Below are 24,080 nucleotides of genomic sequence, written 5' to 3' on the forward strand. Positions count from 1 at the left end.
CGCCGGCTTCTTGCCGCTTTTCAAGCGGTGCGGAGTGTGTGCTGGCACCAGGCTTCACCAACAAGAAAACAAGGCACCAAAACTCTACACACTCGCCTCAGATGCCCATGCTGGACGCATACAGTTAAACCACAAAACCCACAGTTCGAGAAGTAAAGGTGACGTTCGCAACGAGGTACAGCCTCTGCAGTCAGGTGGTTTAATTTAACCATCATTCGAGCGTCCACCAACGAAGCCACGCCGCCCCCCCCCCCCCCCCCCCTCCACCATATGTTCGGGCTTGTACTACAGGGCTATTACAAATGATTGAAGCGATTTCATAAATTCACTGTAGCTCCATTCATTGACATATGGTCACGACACACTACAGATACGTCGAAAAACTCAAAGTTTTGTTCGGCTGAAGCCGCACTTCAGGTTTCTGCCGCCAGAGCGCTCGAGAGCGCAGTGAGACAAAATGGCGACAGGAGCCGAGAAAGCGTATGTCGCGCTTGAAATGCACTCACATCAGTCAGTCATAACAGTGCAACGACACTTCAGGACGAAGTTCAACAAAGATCCACCAACTGCTAACTCCATTCGGCGATGGTATGCGCAGTTTAAAGCTTCTGGATGCCTTTGTAAGGGGAAGTCAACGGGTCGGCCTGCAGTGAGCGAAGAAACGGTTGAACGCGTGTGGGCAAGTTTCACGCGTAGCCCGCGGAAGTCGACGAATAAAGCAAGCAGGGAGCTAAACGTACCACAGCCGACGGTTTGGAAAATCTTACGGAAAAGGCTAAAGCAGAAGCCTTACCGTTTACAATTGCTACAAGCCCTGACACCCGATGATAAAGTCAAACGCTTTGAATATTCGGCGCGGTTGCAACCTTGTTTTCAGTGATGAAGCAACATTTTTTCTTAATGGTGAAGTGAACAGACACAATGTGCGAATCTGGGCGGTAGAGAATCCTCGCGCATTCGTGCAGCAAATTCGCAATTCACCAAAAGTTAACGTGTTTTGTGCAATCTCACGGTTTAAAGTTTACGGCCCCTTTTTCTTCTGCGAAAAAAACGTTACAGGACACGTGTATGTGGACATGCTGGAAAATTGGCTCATGCCACAACTGGAGACCGACAGCGCCGACTTCATCTTTCAACAGGATGGTGCTCCACCGCACTTCCATCATGATGTTCGGCATTTCTTAAACAGGAGATTGGAAAACCGATAGATCGGTCGTGGTGGAGATCATGATCAGCAATTCATGTCATGGCCTCCATGCTCTCCCAACTTAACCCCATGCGATTTCTTTCTGTGGGGTTATGTGAAAGATTCAGTGTTTAAACCTCCTCTACCAAGAAACGTGCCAGAACTGCGAGCTCGCATCAACGATGCTTTCGAACTCATTGATGGGAACATGCTGCGCCGAGTGTAGGAGGAACTTGATTATCGGCTTGATGTCTGCCGAATCACTAAAGGGGCACATATCGAACATTTGTGAATGCCTAAAAAAACTTTTTGAGTTTTTGTATGTGTGTGCAAAGCATTGTGAAAATATCTCAAATAATAAAGTTATTGTAGAGCTGTGAAATCGCTTCAATCATTTGTAATAGCCCTGTAGATACAATGGAAATTTTTTAGTACGAAAACGCTTTCTTAATATTATTCAAAGTCAAGTGAAGGGAGTTTCAGGTGCAAAGAAGTCCATAAAAAACAGCACAGAAAGATTTACGAAACTATATGAGGCGCCAGCTCGAAAGAAAACAACACATCGATTCTTGTGCGCCTGTTTGATCTATTAAAAGGTCTGTATTTATAATATAAAATGTCACACTAGGTAAAATTAGCTTTCCGGTATGGCCCCTCCCTCCGAAAAATAATCCTGTCTGCGGCCATACCCCAACCCTTTGTTATTTATCTTTTTTAATTGCTGTGGTATTTCACTCGTCCCAGTTTGGATAGAGGCGCGGATGCAGGGTCCTGGAGGCGACCACGTCGCCGCTCTTCAGCCCACGAATAACATAAAAAATACAGTGACACGATTAAACACTATTATTTTAAGCACGATGCGTGGTGTGTGGGATGATGGTACCGTAGGCTCTCGGTAACATTTCTATGCCTCCAAGGCATACAAAACTGAAGAAGTGAAATGAGAAACGAATACCGGAAGAGAGTCAAGAGACGAGATGTGAGTGGTAGTGTTCATTTGGAGTTGTGCTGACCTGTCTTGCCCGGCGTGCACTGGCAGTAGAAGCTGCCGACGCGGTCGATGCAGGTGGCGCCGTTGAAGCAGGCGGCGCCGGCGCAGTCGTCGATGTTGAGGGAGCAGTCGGCGCCGGTCCAGCCGTTGACGCAGATGCAGGAGAAGCCGCCCACGGAGTTGGTGCAGGTGGCGCCGTTCTGGCAGACGGACGGCCGCAGCGAGCACTCGTCCACGTCCCGCTGGCAGTGCTCGCCCGTGTAGCTGGCCGGGCACTCGCACGTGTACGAGTTCACGCCGTCCACGCACGTCGCGCCGTTCTGGCACAGGTTGCCCGGGCAGTCGTCGATGTTCTCCTCGCAGTTCTTGCCTCGGTATCCTGCACACACGCAGCAAAACGTACGTCAAACAGAGGCGACCGCGCAAACTCAGCACTCCTAACGTAATGTTTGTAAATTGAGGGTCGAGAGGGAAAAGGGAAGGGAAAGAAAAGGAACTGTCGATGTCAGCTGCATCGGGATTTTATGCGGAATCAGCGGTGAAGACTGAAAATGTGTGCTGGACCAGGATACCGACCCTGGATCTCCTGCTTACTAGGCAGTCGTTAACCGATGCGCCATCTGGACGCGGAGTAGACGCTTCCCGACCGACCCACACTCCCACCTATCCGCAGTCCCAGTCTAAGTGCTCCACGCTCGCTACTTTGAGATTCTCGCAGTAGGTCGAAAGTAATTGTGCATCGGTACTAACGATTGCGGATTCTTTGCCCATCGAGGTGAATCAATTATACGAATACGTGGTGTCACTTCTTTCGGACACGACCGAAAGAACAGACACCGGCATTCGTCCGAACGCAATGACGACATACGTGCGCGAAACGACGCCCACGAGACAGACAGGCCGTGGTGCGTACGTCACAGGTCTTACGAGCGGCGGGGAGCGAGTAACTATTTCAGACGAATTTAGTAATTTCGACTGTGTTTAAATGCTCGGAAGTTCTCGAAAGTACACAACAAAATTAAGACCTCGATTGGACACCTTTTCAATTAAATACTTAATTAACGTGGGCCCTGCACGGAGCTGAGCGTTCACCGAGTGTGGCGGACAAGCCGACTAGTGTGACGTCACGTGTTCGTTGCAGGGCCCGTATAACTCGTTGCATAGGTGCGCGAACAGTCTCTGCCGCCCCTCGACACCACTTGACTACAACGCACAGAAACGCACGAAACTTTCAGGAAAACGTTTCTTTGGGATTTCAATCCGCGCGTCACATTAGCACCTTCTTCGGTCTTCGCGAGCCACCAGAGAACCATTCTGCACTTTGTCGTTCTGTGATAGGTTCGTATTCGTAACACTAAGTCTCGTCAACCGTGTTAATTAGAGAGAAATAATACCCGTGTTTTTCTTTTCAATCAACTTGAAGCAGGCGTCCACATGTCGTCGTTTCTGTTCGTGTGTCTAGGTGTAAGGGACAATCTTTGCACGCACTTCTCTCGTGTTCAAAACGTTCTGTAGAATACCTCTAACACCTAATTTAGAGATGCTGCTCCACTGCGATTTGTGACAGTACAACACACACACACACACATTACGGCCGCACCTCAACTACTTAACACTGTCTGCTCACTGACTGGTAGAATGCACATGTTTTTTATAGTTTTTAGTACAAGCCTCCACCGTACTTACCACGCTGACATGGCTTATATATGAGGAATATAATTAGCCTCGGAACTTTCTGAGCGGACAGTGCATTTTTGATGAAGTAGCTTATGATGCCAGGCTTATCTAAATTAGGCTGGAAGGTGATAGTGAGTCAGAGCTGTCGACGCCAATGAATTTGATAACGAGAGAATGGCCATAATTCGTGCCCGTATCGCGTATTTTATGGCAATCGGATTTCTGCAAGTAGTTTACGTCGTCAGGGGTCACAGCGGACGGATGCTATCGGTGGGTTCAATATTTCCAAAGATGCTATGGCAGTGTTTCCCAATCTGGGGTAATTACCCCTGAGGGGTAAACTGAAACTTTTGAGGGGTAAAAACTGAACGATTCGATTGTTTCAGTCATAAAACTAAATTATTTTCTAAAGATCATTACCATTGCCCAAATTTTGTAAGACTACCATTTACTGGAACATCATTAGAACGTCAGCCACAAAGACGTTATGATGCACTGGTTTTCTGACGAACAACACTGAATGTTGGCTGAACTGAAGGCGGGCGTTAGGATAAAAATTGAGTTAAGGGTAAGTAGAGTGGTGACAAAATCTTTTATCGTCGAATCACCCTTTATTTGTATTCGTGCAACGTGATGATCATTTGGTAACAAGATAGATGCTTTCAAACAAGAAGTAATCCTATGGGAAAGTCTGCTTCTAGTTTATGATATGCAACCTTTCTCAGACAGGCTACATTTCAGTGATTGAAACATTTCATCATGAGTTCCAAGACACTGCACGACTGAAGAGGAATTTCGATTTATTTGTCACACCATTCTCACTTTTCGCTGTTAATGTACTTCATTATTTACAACTTGAGCTGACAGACGTACAATGTAGCACTCAGCTCTGCGACCTGTTTGTCCAATTCAGGAATTTATAGGACTCTTATTATAAAATGTTACCCCTAGAGCAATATCCACGACTGCACAGACAGGCTGCTAACGTTATTTCAATGTTTGGTTTAAAACGTGTGCGAACTTTTTTTTTATGTTATAAAATTGACCAAGTCCCGCCCACGTTCAGACGTAACAGATTTTAATCCGCGTAACTCCATGTGTTTGTATCAGGAACCACAGTTCCCGGTTCAATACATATTTTAAAATCGAAATGTACGTAAATTTATAAACGTCAGAAATTACAGGCCAGTACGTGAAACTGTAGTTCTCTTCGCCGAATTCGCACTATCCGAAGTACTTATTGAATCTAGTAATAAATGTTATTGGTTTGGAAGAAAGTAAAGAGAGCTGAAAATAAACACTACTGATAAAATCGTGCTTATAGATGTATGCTGCAATATCCGCGTCTTAGAAGTAGTTACACTGAGTTGCAAAGCTGCCTCGCACCTGCTGGGAGTAGCAGAGTACTGGGGGAAGCCGGCGCGCTCGCCAGGCCTCGTCAAGGCAATCGCTGATCCCTATCTGCAATCTGCCACAGCCGTACCAGCCAGGAGCGATGTACGGTGGAAAGACACCGCGGAGAAGACAGATGCAATCCAGAGAAAGTGTAAGTCACTCACGAACAAGGTTAACTCAAAAAACGTTCTTTCGATCAGTTCTTTAATATTGTTACGCGCTCTGGGACAGTTACCAGACTGAGTTAACGGAGGGGACAGAAAATTCGAACTACAAATTCGCGATGACTAGTCACAGATTTATTGAATCAGCGAGAAAGCGCCACAGAAATACTACGGTGTGGGACGCTAAAAGAAAGGAACTGTGCATCGTAAAGAGCTTTCTCTCAAAGTTCTGACAGCTCAGCTTCCGAAACGAGTCAAGAAACGTGTTATTCCTTGCAATATACATCTCGTATAATGACGAGGGATTGTTCTGTAACACTACGTAATTTCTCCCAAATATTTTCAGTGGTGTGTAAATACGTGCAGAACTTAACCAGAATATAGAATTCCTTCAGGCGAGTGTGTGTTCTTACAACTATAAAGACATTACAATTTTCAGTGGTTCTCAGGGTGGTAAAAAGTCCAAGATCTGTGGAACACGTAAAGAATTTACCTAATCTGTCTGCAGCCTAAAGCAAGTATATGAGTATGACTTATTGGAAATCAGCGCAAATCATGATCCGACATAAACGCGATGTCGATTCAAGAAGTTAGGTAACAGGAGAACTTGCCTGATATGTTACCTACATCAGTGGGGTACCCGTGGGATAGCTGCAGTAAATTAAACCGAATGTCTTCTCTGTAGGCCTCATGGCTTGCAATACATATGGAATATGCAGCAGGACGTTTAGTTTTGGGGTGTAATAAGATATAAAATGATTCACGCGTGTTTATTTTTAAATGTCTACTCATTTCCAATTTTGTATTCGAATATGTCTTTCAGGATATTTACACTCTTATTAGAAACTTCACTGAAAGTATCGTATTATTTGGCCTGCTGGAACAGCTTAATTCGAAGCGTGCGACTGGCAGGTGGGCCGGACCCTGATAGAATTTGCGCGGCCGATTAACGAGCGCTGGTCTAGTATACGGGCCATCACCATTGTAGGTTTTATGCGGTTTTCCACTCTCGTTTTAGCAATTACTGTAGTGTTCCCCAGTCAACCAGGTAAACAATCATTTGAAATACGATAAAGCAGAGAACAAAGTTAACACGATTCGCAGGCGACTCGCCTTATGTTAACTGAATACTGTGGTGACACGAAGGGCATCCGACCACAACATTACAATAAAATAAATTTGCCAAATTGTGAAAATCACGAATCCTGTACAACGCGATAGGACAGAGAGACGGTTCAAACGGCTCTGAGCACTATGCGACCTAACTTCTGAGGTCATCAGTCGCCTAGAACTTAGAACTAATTAAACCTAACTAACCTAAGGACATCATACACATCCATGCCCGAGGCAGGATTCGAACCTGCGACCGGAGCGGTCGCTCGGCTCCAGACTGTAGCGCCTACAACCGCACGGCCACTCCGGCCGGCAGGACAGAGAGAGGATGAAAGTGTGGTCAAACGAATATTCTCATTAGTGACTGTGTTTGTTATACGTGCTTTTCATGTTGTCGATGTCGACGGTACGTTGGTCTCGCATATTTATAGGGTGCAGATGAATCTTAACTGTCCGGTAATGTGGCTAGTGACCTGCGGGGGCGGTGCTGCCGCGCACAGCCATGTCATCTCTCGTGTCCCGCTCAGCAGGAACTTCACAGGCGCGCCGCGGTGGGAAACGTAGCCGGAACGAATGGAAGGAGGCGCAAAAAGAGTGAAATCCGCGTGGCAGGCGTCGGCCTTGCTGGGACATTCAACCGCGCCGCGCCGCGCAGCGCCACAGTCGCCCGCTGAATGAATAAGCGCGTAATGCAAGCTGGAAGCCCGCCAGACACAGACAGCGCAGATACGGCTTCCCAGCCCTTATGTGCCTCGTCGAGCCCCATATTGGTGCTGTTTAATGTCCCATCAACACAGAAGCCTCTGCAACGCTTGCTGCACAGCCGTTACCCTTCCCCACGTCGACGTACAGCACGGGTCACTCGCCGTACTTGCTGCATACCTACCAGTGACAGGATTTTTATTTCATCTGAAGCTTCTTCAGCTGAGGTGTGTGGGTGTGTAAAAGAAAGTTCTTACGGCATGATTGGCGGGAATGGATGTTTATTCGAGAGTCCGCTTCGACCACTGGACCATCAAGCCCGACGTTGTTTGTGACGTATCTGCGTGGTTATACAAACAATCCCGAAGGTTCGGTGAAGCTGTGATATCACAGGGTCTATCATATGGACCACCAACTACGCGGACGGAATCGTTTCCCGCACCGTGAGGGACGAGGGAGGGGGGGCCATGGGCTACAAAGCAGATGGATTGTAGAAAGTTGTGTAACTGGCCAAATACGTATCTCAGACATAGAGCATGACAAACCGCGACAATATTTCAGTGCTAACGAGTGAGAATCATTAGAAAACTAACAATATTTGGTTGCATTCCCGAAATGTCTAGTACCGAGGTGAGATGTTCTTCCGTGGAGTTGTATTCGGGAAGCGCAGTGTTCACGGGTCGTTAAACTCTTTAAGCAATCTTTCAGTCAATTTCCACCTTAGGCAAAAAAAATTACTTTTTTTTCCTACACATGTTTCAGTACTCATGTGCTCCCTTCAGTAATATTTTAAGTCATTATTGAAGAAAACCTTACAAGCCAGGATCACTAAAAAAGCATTTTATTGGATGAGCAGTTTTGACAGAGCTATGCCCTCATCATCGGTTAAAATTTTTACAACGGATTATCCATCAGTGTTACAAGTGGCTTCACACTGCATATGCACTTCCCACTCTGAAGCGACTTGCAACACTGATGAATGATGACACCATACCTCTGTCGAAACTGGTCGTCCAATAAAATGCTTTTTTCGCGACCCTGGCTTATCAAGTTATCTTCAGTTATCACCAGTTGCATATCGTCCCCAGACTGGTAATATGAGGACTATGTAACTTTTTTTAAAATTATTCAGACGTACATAACGCTATCAGTTTTGTAAACCGATAAGTTTTAAAAAACCAATGACAGTACAAAGTATTAAAACATGTATGTGTAAAACAATGGATTTTCTATTACACAAGGCGGAAATTCTCTCTTTCTGTGTACACACGAAAATTAAAGGGGCTATAATATTCGAAACATAATAATCTTACGCTACCTACTTTCCTTCCTCCCAGACTTCTTAACGCTCCTAATACCAAAAGGAAAAGGGGGAGGGGGTTGCTTTATGTCCACCTCTTCAAAAATTGTATTCTTGTCAATTACTTTGTATTTTAAAATTCTGAAAAAAATATTTATTGTTTTTAATGCATTCTTCTACCTGATTTCATAAATATTAAATTTTTCGGTTAAACTTAAGCCAAAAATTTAAGTGTTAGTGGTAGATGACACTCTCCCCAGTAAATGTCATAGTCTATATTTTCATGTTTAGGTCCTTCTTTACGTATCAATGTCTCTTTTTAAAGGGCGTTGTGAGTAAAAGTAAATAACAATTAACGATATTTGCATTTTTTAATTTTTTGGGGTGGGCATACAGAGAAGAAATGACGCGTCCACGGAAAGCACTTCGGAAGTCTTCGGAAGCGTTGCAATGCGCGATGCGGTGACACGCCTAACTGCAGAGACATCGCATGATACTTGTTCTGTATTCCATACACAGAGTGACCGAATAAAATTCACCCGAAAAATGTTTTAGGATTGTGGAGCCAATGGAATTTGTTCAATCAGTTTCTTAATAAGCTGACAGAAGATGAAAGGTAGGTTGGTTGATTTGGGGGAGGGGACCAAACAACGAGGTCACCGGTCCCACCGGATTAGGGAAGGAAGTCGGCCGTGCCCTTTCAAAGGAACCATCCTGGCATTTGCCTGAAGCGATTTAGTGAAATCACGGAAAACTCAACTCAGGATGGCCGGACGCGGTTTTGAATAGTCGTCCTCCAGAATGCGAGTCTAGTGTGCTAACCACCGCGCCACCTCGCTCGGTGGAAGTCTGAATGGATTTTTTTAGCAAGACAATACAACAGCGCATAAATGACACGCAAACTTGGCACGCGTTCACGATATATTCAGCGAGGGCAGCATAATCAGCAAGGCAATAAAATACCCTAGTCTCCGAGAGCTGAAGAGTCGTATGCGCTCAAAAAATCCCCACACACTGGATGAGCTACAGGGAAGCAGGGAAAACGCTATTACTGCCATCTTTCAGGCAGAGCTATACACAGTATAGAAAAAAAAATTATCGTGCATTCCCGCTTGACGACGGAACATCTCGCCCTATAATCTTACTTCAATTCATCCACGTGACCAATACCGCGCACTTTGCTCTCTCGTGTAAATAAAGGCATTATCTGCGATAACTTCTCCCGTATATACATTTACCGACTCGAGAGTTTGTACTTGCTACATAGTTTAAAAAGTCCGCCAGCGAAGACACACGCATTCTGAGCAACATTTATGTATCTTGAAGTTATGGTGCTACGTTCATTCTCCACTATACACGACAAAGAGCGTACTGTATGTACTATTCCGGAAGGCGTCCTAATCGATATTTCTGTACTAAACTCACTATACGTTGCACTGCAAAATAAACTGCATTTCTCCGTGTTGATTATCGCTCTTTGAACTCCAGAACGCAGCCTGCTGAGAAATGTCAACGTTCCTTATTTGTCGCAGTTTCTCAGATGGTTCGAGGCATCGTGAAACTAATCATCTGTTTTATGGACAGTCAAAGACAACATCTCGTGAATAGTGAACGAACCTGGACCAGAGATTCCATAAGAAACGAGTGGTATATCACATAACAGTAGTTAGTAAATATCCAATAGTGTATCTTAAATGTACACTAAAAAAGTTGACTTTTACGTAGCAACACAACAATCATTCCACGTAAAAGGAGTGCTACAATCCAGATTTGCATCCACTCCCTCGACAGCTGTCAGATAAATTGCAGGTGTAGCCATTAAATCGAGAGTAACTTAACTGGCACACAAGCACGCATATAAAATTATATATTGTTGCGCAGCTTCGTAGCTTCTGCGAGGCGAATTTCGTAACCGGCGACAGAAAAACCAGTCACTGTTATGCTCGAATTGACAAACGAACTAGCTGCAACCACTTGTTCCTTTTACGAAAAACGCGACTACAGGTAGCTTAGTTGGAGAAAATTTCCCGCCGATCTCGGACATTTATTAAAACGAAGCATGGAAATCGTACGATATTCATCGTTCTCTGTCAGAAGGCTGCGGATAGATAGTTTGTTGAAAGAAATTATTCCGAAGGGTAGATGAACAAATGGCTTCAATTTACAAGATTTATCGGCTACAGAATATGCGAGACTGGTTCAAAGCGACGAACGTGACTGCAGCCTGCGTCATAAACCAGTTTGAATCGTCAAGTGCCACAATTAGCCGACGGCGGGCGGTTCGTAGCTGGCCAGGCCTGCCACTGCTCAAGCAACTCACCACTCCACGACATCACTTCATTTCAGGTGAAAAACTATGGAAATTAGACGTGCCATACTTCACGAGGAAACTGATTTGTGAATTGTTGAATTAATGAGAGAAAGGTAATGCAAAAGGGACTCCTACCTCAATACACATATTCTCCTCTTTCCGCACACAGGGTGCGGTGCTTAAATCCGGACAAATGTATCTTTTTTTTAAAAGCAAATTTATTAAAACAAAATACAAATGGAAGTTGTGGTATGTTTCGAGAGTAAAATTACTAGATGTAACCCCCTTCAGCAGCAATGACCGCCTCCTATCTTGTCCTGAAGCAATCGCGCACACACTTTAAAACGGCGCTGTCCCTATTCGCGAATGCTACTTCGGTAGCGGTGCGTAGAGGCGTGACATTAGGGTGCCCCGTCTTACTGATAACTCATTCGACTACGCTCCAAATATGCTAGTCTAGGGGGTTATAACCCGGGCTATTCGGGGCACACAACTACTCTGACCAGAACATGTCAACGTTATCCTTATCCGAGAGCCAGTTTTGGACTAAATAACTCTTATGAGGTCCTCTTCTGCCATCCGACCCATTGTTCGCTCGCTGACATTAAATACAGACTCCATTTCCTCAGCGACTGCCCCGAGTCCTCCGAAATCAGCGCCTGAGCATTTTCGATGGCTGCCACAGTTCGTGACACGTGTTTTCTCGAATGAGGTTTCCTCACCACGTTAGCAGAACCTTCCCCAGACTTCTCCGAAGCATTTACTTGGCCACAATATCGTAAACAGTTGCTCTCGGGCACCCGAAAAATCTAACTATTTCAGTGGGCGAGCGATAATCGCGGCTCTTCGCTTGTACTCCGCACTTGTCCGTCACATCGCGGGAATTTTGAAGTTCTGACTGTTTACTTGATGCCTGTGGCTTTCAAGAACGATATGGCGGGAAATTTGTCCAGATTAAACCGTGTACATATCTGTAACGCTAAATGTAGAGTCGTCAACCAGAAGACATGTTTGAATAGTGACTGTAGTGAGAATTGCCCAAAATTACAAATTTAAACAGGTTTAACCAGCCCGTCGTGCGATAGGCAACAGTATTTCAACGCATACTAATCACGGCACAGAAATAATTCTTTCCATCCCGTCTGCACACGCACCCAAGAGAGACTACCATTGAACGTCATACACTAAGAACATTTTCATGTGCACAAAATCTTTCTAGTAGTGAAAATCACCTACATACCGGAAAAAAGATCTAGAATCTACGTGGGATCGAACCACGGATCATTGGATTTTGCAGCAGCCACCAGCATAGTTCACGATGAGCTTCACTCATCTGCATGTAGCACTGCTATTTGAACGTCGCCAGTCTCCAAATCATGTACATCTTTTAGCGATGAGAAAGGTCTTTGGCCGCACAGAACTTAAGACATTTCGTGACTTCCCACGTATCAGAGAGACGAAAGGAAGGGAGAACGTTATTTAAGAGCCAAGTCGGGCACTTGGATACGTACAGAGATCTAGTGCAGGCTGGAATTCGCTGAATCGGACGGTGAAAGTGTTCACTCAAGCGTGGGAGCTTATACTGCCTCTACAGTTTTTCCTTAACTAGTCTTTCACCTACCGCGCTGTCGGTTCGCGAGTAGACCACAAGACCGATATTTTTCTATTTCGTGATACATTTTACGATTTGTCAATGAATTCTGTTGCTTCAGCACCCTATGAAATCCGAAATAAACCTCAGAAGATACGTACACAAATACTTGTACTTTGCACACAAAGGCTTCTTCTAGTCCTGAGCGACTTATTCGCGGTTTGCCTCCAGGATTAAAATGAATTTCCCTTGTCATCAAGCAAGCAGGAGTAAATATACAAGAAGTTTTATGTCGTCTATATCTCACTCAGGAAACTTCTATTCCATAATGAACGCAAAGCCCTTGGACCGCACTGGGTTTTCGTTATTTGTAAACAGTATCATTCACTTACTACACTTAAAGAAAACTTGTGACAGTCTTGCCTGGAATAGTTTCTTTGAAATTCTCAAGGCAGCAGGGGTAAAATGAATCACTTCTCCAGCAGAAGGAGGTTCTTACTCATTGGTCTGAAGATGACCACAGTAGTGGTCGAAACCGGTCACCATAATAAATAAATTGTGATCAAGACTGTTTTTGATAGTAAAGATTTGTAACGCATTGATCACTGTCACTCGCATAATGTATTCAAAAGTAAGAAACAGAATCGCTCAAGGGTTTCCAAGATTTGAAAAAGTGCTGGCACAAGTGTATTGTATGTGAGGAGGATTACTTTCAAGGTGATAAATAAATAAGGATACTTTACTTTTTGATAACACGTCACACGTACCTTGGGGACAGACGCACTCGTAGCTGAGCTGGTCCACCTCGCGGCAGGTGCCGCCGTTGAGACAGGGTGAGGGGCTGCACGGGATGTACTCGCTCTCACAGTTCTGCCCCGTGTACCGCGAGTCGCACAGGCACCTGCAACACACGTCACTCTCAAGCTGCCGCTAGCAAATTAATGCACCATGCGATCCATAACTTAATAACAAAGTGTTTTTGTCCGCCAGTGTACAGTTTCACCACAAGGGCTGTAGTGACCTCCAACACGATCGATCGTGTGCCACTGTGAGGAGACGTTGTGCACCGACAAAGTGCTACCACTACAGAGTCTTACAATCACATTAAACTGTATCATGTTCTCTGAAATACGAAAAATGAAACTTTTCATCGGAGTTTAATCCAAGCTGAAAAGTACTTAGAAACAATGTTCGCAAAAGAGCACTGCAAAACTACGGTGCACCACTACTACAATTCATGCTGTTCTCACAAGTGAATGAGTTTTGTTTATAAATACTTTTTTAAAAAAATTTACGGGCATTTACTTTTTATGAAAATAATATTTGGGAGAAACATATTGCGAAATATTGCAATAATGGTCTAGACTTCCCATGAATAAAGGTCAATATTCTGTATGCAAGCAGGTGGAAACTTCATCCGTATCATGCTAGGAATCTACAGGGCGGTGCAAAATTGGGTGTTAGGAAATTTTTGTCTACTACGACGTAATACGGGGTGATATATTTTACCGCTACGGTCGCAGGTTCGAATCCTGCCTCGGGCATGGATATGTGTGATGTGCTTAGGTTAGTTAGGTTTAAGTAGTTCTATGTTCTAGGGGACTGATGACCTCAGATGTTAAGTGCCATAGTGCTCAGAGCCATTTTATATTCTTGCTATCGTACTCGTGCTATAGCAGACGACCTGAAATATAGTAGATAACGTTTCCAACGTTGTTTCCTTCTGCAGCAATGAGTGTGTAGAGCCTTTAACTGAATTCCGTGATGACTTTCTGAAGAATTATCATTTTCGGCTGCACAAGGCATTTGGCGTCGTCGTGCAATCGGAACAAATTCGTGTTCCCGGACTTGTCTGTATTGATCTTGTGTGACAGGTTCATCGATAAAAATGGACTCAATAATGCATTGTGCATAGACTGTGCATCAAACAATGACTTTTTGTAGATGAAGTGTAGCAACAGCTCGAACTTGTGGGTCCACAGTACCGCTGTTCCAATGTTAATGCTCCCTTTCTGAAATGTCAATTGAGACAAAAGTGTGCGAGCTACAGAAATTTCAGAGCAAAAATACAGCGGTATCACAAGGAGAATCATTTACAGCGTACGATTAAAGCACAGTATACAAACGCTTTCTAACACGCATTTTGCGCCACTCTGCATTCCTACTTCAGCTGGGGTAAGTAGCACAGTAGAGAGAGCCCTCTTTTACAGATGGGGTCTTCACAAGATACGATTATACGTCCTGATGTTACGTAAAGAAACAATTTTGAGACCACACCATTGCCAATTACTTTCTCGACAAACAAAACGTGTACAACTCGTTTAAACTCTGTGACGAAACATATTCATCGAGCCGGAGACGAATTCAGGTTCCACCTAGATGTTATCTGCGCTGCCGAAGGGGGGCACACTGCAGATTAGTAAAACTTCGAATCTGAGCGAACTCTCAATAATTTGCATAATATTCATCATTAGCTCCAGTTTTGAAATATCACCTTACAAAACTAAACACACCACCCTGCATTTCAAACAAATTTTCTCGTTGCTTATTCAAATGTGCAGATTATTGTTCACAGGCCTCATTACGGAAAATTTCACACCACCCGCGAATAAATCTACATTTTACTTAATTTTCTCGTACTGATATGTACTTTCTAATCAATATCTCCGAAAGGAAATATTGGAAACAATAACTATTACTTCAAATGAAGGAAATCGGTAACGATTTACGTTTTATTATAAGAAATTAGCAAATTTATGTCCATAATGCCTTCTCCCCTCGTCATGGAAAATAAGATCTAAACAAAGTCCTAGGTAAAACGGCAAATTTTATCAATTCTCAGGAAAGTGAGATCATCAATAATAGAAAAACAACTAGCGATTCCTTTACGAATGACGACAAATAAAGAGAAATAATTAACTGAATGAGATTGCTAGAAATAACAGAAGTAAGATTAGTAAGCTAAATAAGCTAGCAATACAATAGGGAAGATGTTTTCATCTACTTACGGTTAAGTCTGAATGTAAAGAAAAAAAAAAACTGTCAAACAGATTTGGGTCTGAGCTCTATGGGACTTAAGATGTGAGGTGATCAGGCCCCTAGAACTCAGAACTACTTAAACCTAACCAACCTAAGGACATCACACACATCCATGCCCGAGGCAGGATTCGAACCTGCGACCGTAGCGGTCGCGCCGTTCCAGACTGAAGCGCCTAGAACCGCTCGGCACTACGGCCGGCGTCAAACAGGTTTGATTTAGGCTACAGTTCTCATACTGACAATTCCGGCGCATAAGTTTGAAATTTGGCTCAAAGGTGTCTACAACCTTCCTCCGTAATTGTGCAAAAGTGTGGTGCCCTGGGACGTCACCCTCGGGCTCAGCGACGCTTCAAACAGCCGACGCATGGAAAAAAAGGTCCACAGGTCAGAAGTTCATGTGAGCAGCAAGGTGGGTTAATGGTGTCACATTGGCACCACAGTTCTATCGAACACCAACCGTGCACGTGTCATACGATGGCAAGGCGTCACACCCTCTCTCACCCCTTTCTTTTCACGTCTTTGCGATGGAGGTCAGAACCGCGAAACACAGCATTAAAATCACGCGGTTTTCTTACGGTGGGCCAGTGAAACATTTAATATACACCGCTGCTCAGAATCGACACAAAAACGCCTCAGGAGTGAACGAAATCACCCCTTCGCTTCAGGCGTCGATTCTCACATATTCCGCGATCGGAAACTACAGTTCGCAGTGCGATACGCGACAGGACGACTTTCTCGACAACGTTCGACATTGCCACTCGCACATACGTATATACCTGGCAGAATCTTTGAAAGATATTCTTCCTTGCGGCTGCCTTAGCGCCTGAACGCAAGAGAATACCACCCTGAAGAGAGGCCGAAGTTTCTGACTGGTACATTTGTAACATGCTCAACTACGGTACGTAGATGGCACCGAAGGTGTTGCCGAAATAGGGGCTCTCAGAAGAACTCTTTGCTATTTTATTCGCGCACATCTTAATGTCGTCATATCACTGGCTATCCTGGATTACACAGCGGGAGATCGTCCAACTTGTACGTTTTGTGATGAGACGTGGTCGTCCAATACCATACGGCCTACTCGTTATTTCACCGTCCTTAGACCAATTTCCACAGGTGCTCACGACATTAGTACGCCAGCCACAGCGCCAAAACAATGTGCCCTTCGTCAAAACCGCCTATATCAGTGGATTTCAGCATTTGCGACCCGTATCTTCGCTATAATGACTGCCCTTTCGCCCCTCTTCCGCTTACATTCCTTCCCTGCCGCGTCACGTGCCCTACCACCGACAGGAGGCATTCGACCTCACGGTGGGCAGTGGTCATAACGTTTTGGCTTATCAGTGTATATTGACAATAGTATCGAACGTGTGAGGACTCCTTTATATTTTTATCGATGTGAATGTGTTACGAATGACGTGCTGAGCTATATGTCCCACAAGTTCTGTTCTGAATCCGGTCGCAAAATTCTGATCAGATACTTAGTTCGTATTCTGCTCATCAAATGACAGCACGGAAGTGTTCTGAATGTCTTCCGGGAGTCGAGGAGCACAAAAGCTACCCGAACGTCGTTGCGTATAGCGCTCTCTGAATCTTACGGACCGGCAGCGCGTACTGGCAACTGGTGCCGAAGTCATCGAGAAGAAGAAATGCGAGAAGAGTTGGCTGCGAGCGGCGTGTGAGCGGGTTGGGCGGCGAGCGGCAGTTCCAGCCGAGTAAGAGTGGGGCCGCGCTCGACCGGTTTGCTTCCTGGTCGCGATACGCATCTGCAGCGCTGCGCTCATTTCGCGCTCGGGGACTGCGCCGCTCCGTTCAAAATGCCACCTTCTCCACTGAGACACCCTGGCCCTTATGCCACCCGTCCGACCCTCCGGAAACAATACTGACCAGTCACACACGCTAGTCACGTGACCGAGAGCTCGACGACATCTAGCGCTCTTCGAGAATACGAGACGAGAGTGACAACTACTACGACACCTTTCTCGGAGAAACTGCTCAGACTCGTTTTGTCTCGGAACAATAGGAATGAAGACACATTCCGTCGGTGGCTATAAAATAGGTCACGAATTCCTTTGGGTTTTACGGCATTCTCTCCAGATTCCGCTGAGTAGTTTTTCCTTCGTTCGAAGTTTTTGGACGATCGTTAGAAAATGCGACATTCTTCTTTGCGATAACTACCTACCATTTAAATGCTCGTACAAAATATTATGCATATCGCAACCACATATTCTTAATTCTCGCTTATTCCTAAACGTGTTTTTTAGTCATTTACCAATACCTCACAGCGGCACAACGTTCACAAAAATCCTACATCGACACTAATATTTTTGCCCGCTACATCACCGTAAAGGATACAAATGACAAACGAATATTATTCAGAAAAACTGCGGATGATTACCGCACATATGAGAAGGATGATTGAAGTAAATACGATTTCTGACTCGCTGTGAAGCCTCCACAAGCTGCAGGTCGAGGCTCTTCTGAGACAACAGACTCGCATTAGGGAAGACGGCCATTTAAATCCCCCCTCTGGCCGTCCAGATACCCCCAAACTGGCAAACACCGGAATGTTTCCTTTGAAAATGATAAGGCAAAGTTCCTTCCCCAGTCCGACCACACGCTCGTTCTCCGCTGACCTAGTCGTTGAACCCTTATCTTCTTTCTTCAAAAGCTCTAAACGCCGTGCCAAGGCACAAAACTGTGTTTGGATATGTTTCTGGGAATTACCCTGTACGCTGTTTGCACGGGAGACCACGAGGTGTCAACAGATGTTCAGAGCATTTGGAGTCACTATCAAATGTACACAATGCCTCCCCCAGTCTATCAGTCCCCTACGAAACATGATAGTAAACTGCAATCTTACATGTATAAGTGTATCACTGAAGGAAAATTTGAAAAGGAACTCTTTCGAAAACTTATTTTTCCATTAAGCACTCCAGCGGCGGCGTTCAGGTGTTCAGTGCAGTGTGAAGCGTTCGTAATCTACACCCATTTTGTAGTTCCAGTTTCGAATAGGTTAGTTATACTGTCCGTTACGACCATGCTGCTATCACCGAGTGCCAGTGACACTTTTCGACCAACATGTCCCGTACGCGTCGAAATGCCACGCCCTTTCACAGAGCCCGATCATTCTCTCATACAAATACCGCACCGTTATGTACGGAAGTGACATACTGGCGCTTTCTTCACTAAGGCAGGGGTAACACTGACCTTTGCCCCCACAAAGGAAGGAGCGCTGCTAGGGCTGAGTGTACGATATCCGATATGACTGAGGTGCAGTTTTGTTACATCCACACTGTACGTGTCACCAGCTGTCTATCACAGATCATTTAGGACGAGTGAATATACTTTAGGCGGCATTTACTCAGATAACAACATTCCACAACTGACTGAGTATGTTAAAAGATATACTTTTCTCGTGTCACAAAAAGAACTGTCACACGCAGCGTAATTCGCCTGCTGAAACACGTACTGGCTGGACTGAAACTCCCACGTCTGCGCACTCACCGCCGCCACGAAAAAAATATCGTAAACTATTCCTCGTGAGCGTCATTTAGTCTCGTGACTTCTATTCGTCCACATTAGTAAAGCTTCAGCTGTCATGGAACTGCTGACATTTTGAGCGTGTTAAACTAACATGGATATAGAGATATCATCTGTGGATTTTTGTGCACGGAGAGTTTCACTAATGGCTGTAAAATGCCACGCATTATCTCCCAAAACAATTTTAGCAGCAACTTGAAGCTTCACTTACTGGCATGCAAATGTGTAATTACATCTGTAAGAGATTTTTGTCATATGAAAATAGTGTACACTTTTATTTCCCTTAAAAAACTCTACATTGACGTAACAGAATTATTTTGATATCTAGTATACGTATTAAACAGCAGCACTTTTCCCTTTTTTTTAATTCCCTTACGTACGCCAGTTTTATCAGGAAACACTTATGCGTCTAGAAACAAATACTGTGTCCTATACGATAAGAAATGGTTCAAATGTCTCTGAGCACTATAGGACTTAACATCTGAGGTCATCAGTCCGCTAGAAGTTAGAACTACTTAAACCTAACCAACCTAAGGACATCACACATCGATGCCCGAGGCAGGATTCGAACCTGCGACCGTAGCAGTCGCAAGAAATCGTTTATATAATAGTGGAATATAGGATAAATATGTTTCTGGTTGAGCTGCAGAGTGGAATCTTCATAAAGTGAACGTGACGTTTCTGTTCACTCGCTCGCATAGAAAGTACTGAACCACTTGTAAACGACTTCAGTCGGAGGCTCCTACACAGTTTATTGCTCCTGTAGTTTCGATGTCATAACAGAAGGTCTTATTTAATCAAAGAACGAGATTGATTTTGTTCCACACTGCACACGGTGACAGAAGTTGGCCGGACTAGATGACCGCCACACACAGACTTAAGTGACACGCCTGGTTTAAAATCAAGCACGTAACTGCAGGACACGCGAGATGCGAACAAAAAAACCGATGACGACCCCACGAATTATCTTAGAAAACAGGTTAAAGAAAGTCAAACCTACGTTTACAACACTTTTAGACTTGGTGAAAGCTTTTGACAATGTTGACTGGAATATAATCTTTCCGAGTCCACAGGTGGTGGTGGTGGTGGTGGTGGTAGTAGTAGTAGTAGTAGTAGTAAAACACAGGGAGCGAAAGTTTATTTACGGTTTGTACAGAAACTGGACTGCAAGACTTTGTCCTGAAAGGACACTCTCTCTATCTCTATCTCTCTCTCTCTATCTTTCCCCTTGGCAAGTTATAGTACCTGGCTGTGAGCTCGCTACTAAATCACGTCGTCGCAGAAAGGATATTTTCTAGACTGTGCATACGAAAAGTACTGTATGAAGTAACGAGGTCAGTTCTATTCGGCGTGTAAACGAGTTACCTAGAATCATTGCATGACCTTTGGACATCGTTTAAACACAACACCGCATATCCTGCCGTGCTGTAACACACAATGATTCCGACAGAATTACAAAATGCTTCGGTGGCCATTGCTTTGTTGCCGGCAGGCTGTCTTATTTAGCCCGTACTTGGGGACATCGAACCGGCACGTGAGCTGCGCTCAAGCAGCGCCAACTCCTTTTTGCCGACACTTTCTCCCCGCTTTCATTTATTTAAGAGCAAAGTTTCTTATTGTTGTCTCGCATCTCAATAGGGCTTTTCTTACACTAGGACTCCAAATGGGAATTGGTCTTCCGGAGAAAATTTCACCTGCAGTTAATTTCCGGCGCAGCGCAGATTGAATCGCTCGTCTTCACCGTAATCCCTCCCCCCCCCCCACACACACACACACACACACACACACACACACACACACACACACACTTTCTGAAAGGAACAAAACTATTAAGTGAAAAGAAACAGAATGGTTCTGGCACCGTTACAGATTTCAATAAAGATCTAGCCGATAGTAAGGCGCAAAGCGAAACTCGTTTTGTCTCGAGAATCGATCACGTAGTCGATTTGGCTCGCCCATTATAGTCTATATCGAAACGTGATGAGGAAAATAAAGGCCGACGGCAGCTAGTTAAGCGCATTTTAGAGTGTTATTTACGAACATTAATCGTACATTTAAAAGCACGATAGCAACAGGTAGAGCACGGCGCTCGGTGGCCGCTGCATCTGCCCTACTTTAAGGTACAGAATACCTCTTTCGTGTTTTCCGATCACGGTCCTCCGATCTACCGTACCAGCGTAATTCCATCTTCCATTTGCAATTCTTTTGCAGTAAATGTTTTCGGCGTCAACAGCAGCTACATTCGACATACCTATAGTCCTGTATTCAGTTTCACACAATAACGTCGTCTTTTTCGCCAGTGCTCACAACCAAACCAGAAATATTTTCCTCTTTCGACGATAGATTCCTCTGAAGAATAACAGTGTTTTCCAGGACTAGCATTTCCGCGCCAATGAAATTCCGGAACTTTAATTCTACATTCACGTACACACCCAGGTATCGGTAGAGAATATTTCGTGGCACTGTTACGCTTATGCTATCCGACATGTTTCATGAATGGGCCGCGCGGGATTAGCCGAGCGGTCTGGGGCGCTGCAGTCATGGGCCGTGCGGCTGGTCCCGGCGGAGGTTCGAACCCTCCCTCGGGCATGGGTGTGTGTGTTTGTCCTTAGGATAATTTAGGTCAAGTAGTGTGTAAGCTTAGGGACCGATGACCTTATCAGGTAAGTCCCATAAGATTTCACACACTTTTTTTTTTCATGAATGGAAGAAGGGGAAATGATGTCGAACGTCTCGCATACGTACTGCAATCTTCCTCATCTTTTCGGTATTATCTTCCCTCGAAGAGGGAGAATTATTTCAGTGGTCCAGAAACGTAAACGGTTGTCCGTTGCTGCCTGCTCACGGTCGCCGCAGCACTGACGCAATCATCGGGGCACTGCACTCAAAGTATTCCGATATTTACCAAGTAGCTCCTCAAAAAAGGAACACTGCACATTACCAGAGGTGTACGTCGTACGTCTTCAGTTCCAACTACATCCAAGTGAGATGCCAGAAATTTGTTTACATACCATAGCTAGCTAATATAGCCTTCGTTTTTCTAAACCGGTCCGCTTTGGTAGCTGAGTGATCGACGTGGACAACAGGGATCCGGGTACTGCAAGGTACTTTTCCTTGGTGGGTGGACTAGAAGGGTAAACTCAGCCCTGAGCGCAGCAGATCTGCTAACCCGGGGATCTGCACACCTCGATACCACATCCACATGATGAATGACACGGAGGTCGGTCGGACTCGATTGCTTTTTCTAAACAGAATAAACTTCTTTTAATGAAATTCAGTCCGCCTCCTTAGCTGAGTGGTCAGTGCGTCTGATTGCCATGCAGCGGGTCCAGGTTTGAATCCCGGCCGGGCGGAAGATATTCTTCGCTTGGGGACTGGGTGTTGTGTTGTCATCATCATCATCATCATCATCATCATCATCATAATAATATCATTATCGTAGACACGCAAGTCGCCCAGTGTGGCGTCAACCGAAAAGTCTTGCAAGTCGGCAGCCGAACTTCCTTAGGTGGGGACTTCCATTTCCAGTGGAGTTCAGAGAAAACTGCGGAGAGCTTGGATTTAAAAACAGTGCACGAAAAGTAGAGTGCACAGTGAAAATTACCTACCAGCTGAACCCAAGAACAGGAAGAAAAAAAACAGCGAGGAATAAAAACTTAAGAAAGATGACTGGTTGAAGTTGGGTACCGAAGCGTCAGTTTTATGCTTGACAGCTCTCTAGCATTGTACATCGTTGCTGAAGAGCATACCGTTGGAGTCTGAGAAACATCCGCTCACACAAATCGAGTCCGTGGTGCCTTGAATGAATAAGCTACAATCATCATTTTCTGTAGAGAAGAAGAAACAGACGTGAGGCACCTGTATGTATATCCCCTCCCCCCCCCCCCCTCCAAAGCATCTCCCTCCCACCCTGGGGTCAAGGACTAGCACTAACTTCACAAAACAAACTACCACACTCATCGCCAAGCCTGAAGAACGCAGTAATGTGCTACTGAGGCAGTCAAAAGACACACATTAACTGAACGAAGCTCTGGCTGCAAGCCAAGAGCTACTATACCGTACGTGGAAATCCTTGAATCAGCTAGGGACAGGAGTCACAAGACAAAGAGGCAACGTCGTAAAACTGATCTACGAAGATAATTTACGCGAAAGTGGAGGAGGTCAAATGAAAGAAAACTTAAAGACTTTACTTATGAGAACGACTGTGTATTTCAAGTCGACGAACACTACATTACTATTGTTTAGCATCACACACGAGCGATGCGATATCTGCAAAAATCCGACGCCTTGGGTTCACTGTCATTGATCATCCTCTATTCAGTTCGGACTTGGAGCCATCCGATTTTCATCTGTTTCCAAACTTTAAAGAACGCCTTCGAGGACTTCCCTTTGATAGTGATGAAGCGGTGCAGGCAGAGATGAGGTTGTGGTTCCCTCAACAAAATCAAACATTCTACAGTTACGGTATCAACAAACTGGTGTCTTGTTGGGATGACTATGTTGATAAAGAAATATGTATACTTGAAGAATAAAGATGTAGAATGTATGTTTTATTTAAAAAGCTTTACGAGGTTTCACATGAAAATGTAGCGACGTAAGTCTTCAGCAAGCCCTCGTAGAACAGTTTCCCGCAATTTTTGTGTATCGTTTCTACTTTAAATGCGAACATGTATCATTTCTTTATAATGACTTTTACCGTGACTATTCTTGATATCAAAATGGAACAACAATTTTTGAAGTCATTCTCAAAAATTCGACGAAATTATTGGGAAAAAGATCGTAAATCCACTCCCTTCACACACGAAAATAAGCCCTTGCACATAACAAAGACTAAATTAAATACAAATAATGCAAAAATTGTAAAAGCTGACATGAGCAATAGAATTATAAATCATCGACAGAGTAACATACAGAAAGAAATGTTTTAATAGTTCTTCCAAGCCAACAATATAATACACAAACATAAAGACACAACAGCCAGAATCCAAAAGGTGAGTAAACACATTTCAAATAAAATAAACTTCCTGCTCACAATTCTAGACACGACACAGGAAACACTGTGGCAATGAGT

The 24,080-nt window shown here is 44.5% G+C and overlaps 1 protein-coding gene across 1 annotated transcript in view; it reads right to left on the minus strand.

Moving 5' to 3' along the window:
* The window catches only part of LOC124722784 (neurogenic locus Notch protein), a 155,642-nt gene that overhangs the window by 67,069 nt on the left and 64,493 nt on the right, over nt 1-24,080 (minus strand). The window contains exons 4-5 of the mRNA XM_047247918.1: nt 13,198-13,331; nt 2,200-2,556 (exon numbers count right to left, since the gene is read on the minus strand). Coding sequence (XP_047103874.1) covers nt 2,200-2,556; nt 13,198-13,331 — 491 coding nt within the window. The remainder of the gene's footprint in view (nt 1-2,199; nt 2,557-13,197; nt 13,332-24,080) is intronic.

Source organism: Schistocerca piceifrons, chromosome X, assembly GCF_021461385.2.
Source record: "Schistocerca piceifrons isolate TAMUIC-IGC-003096 chromosome X, iqSchPice1.1, whole genome shotgun sequence".
NCBI lineage: Eukaryota > Metazoa > Arthropoda > Insecta > Orthoptera > Acrididae > Schistocerca > Schistocerca piceifrons.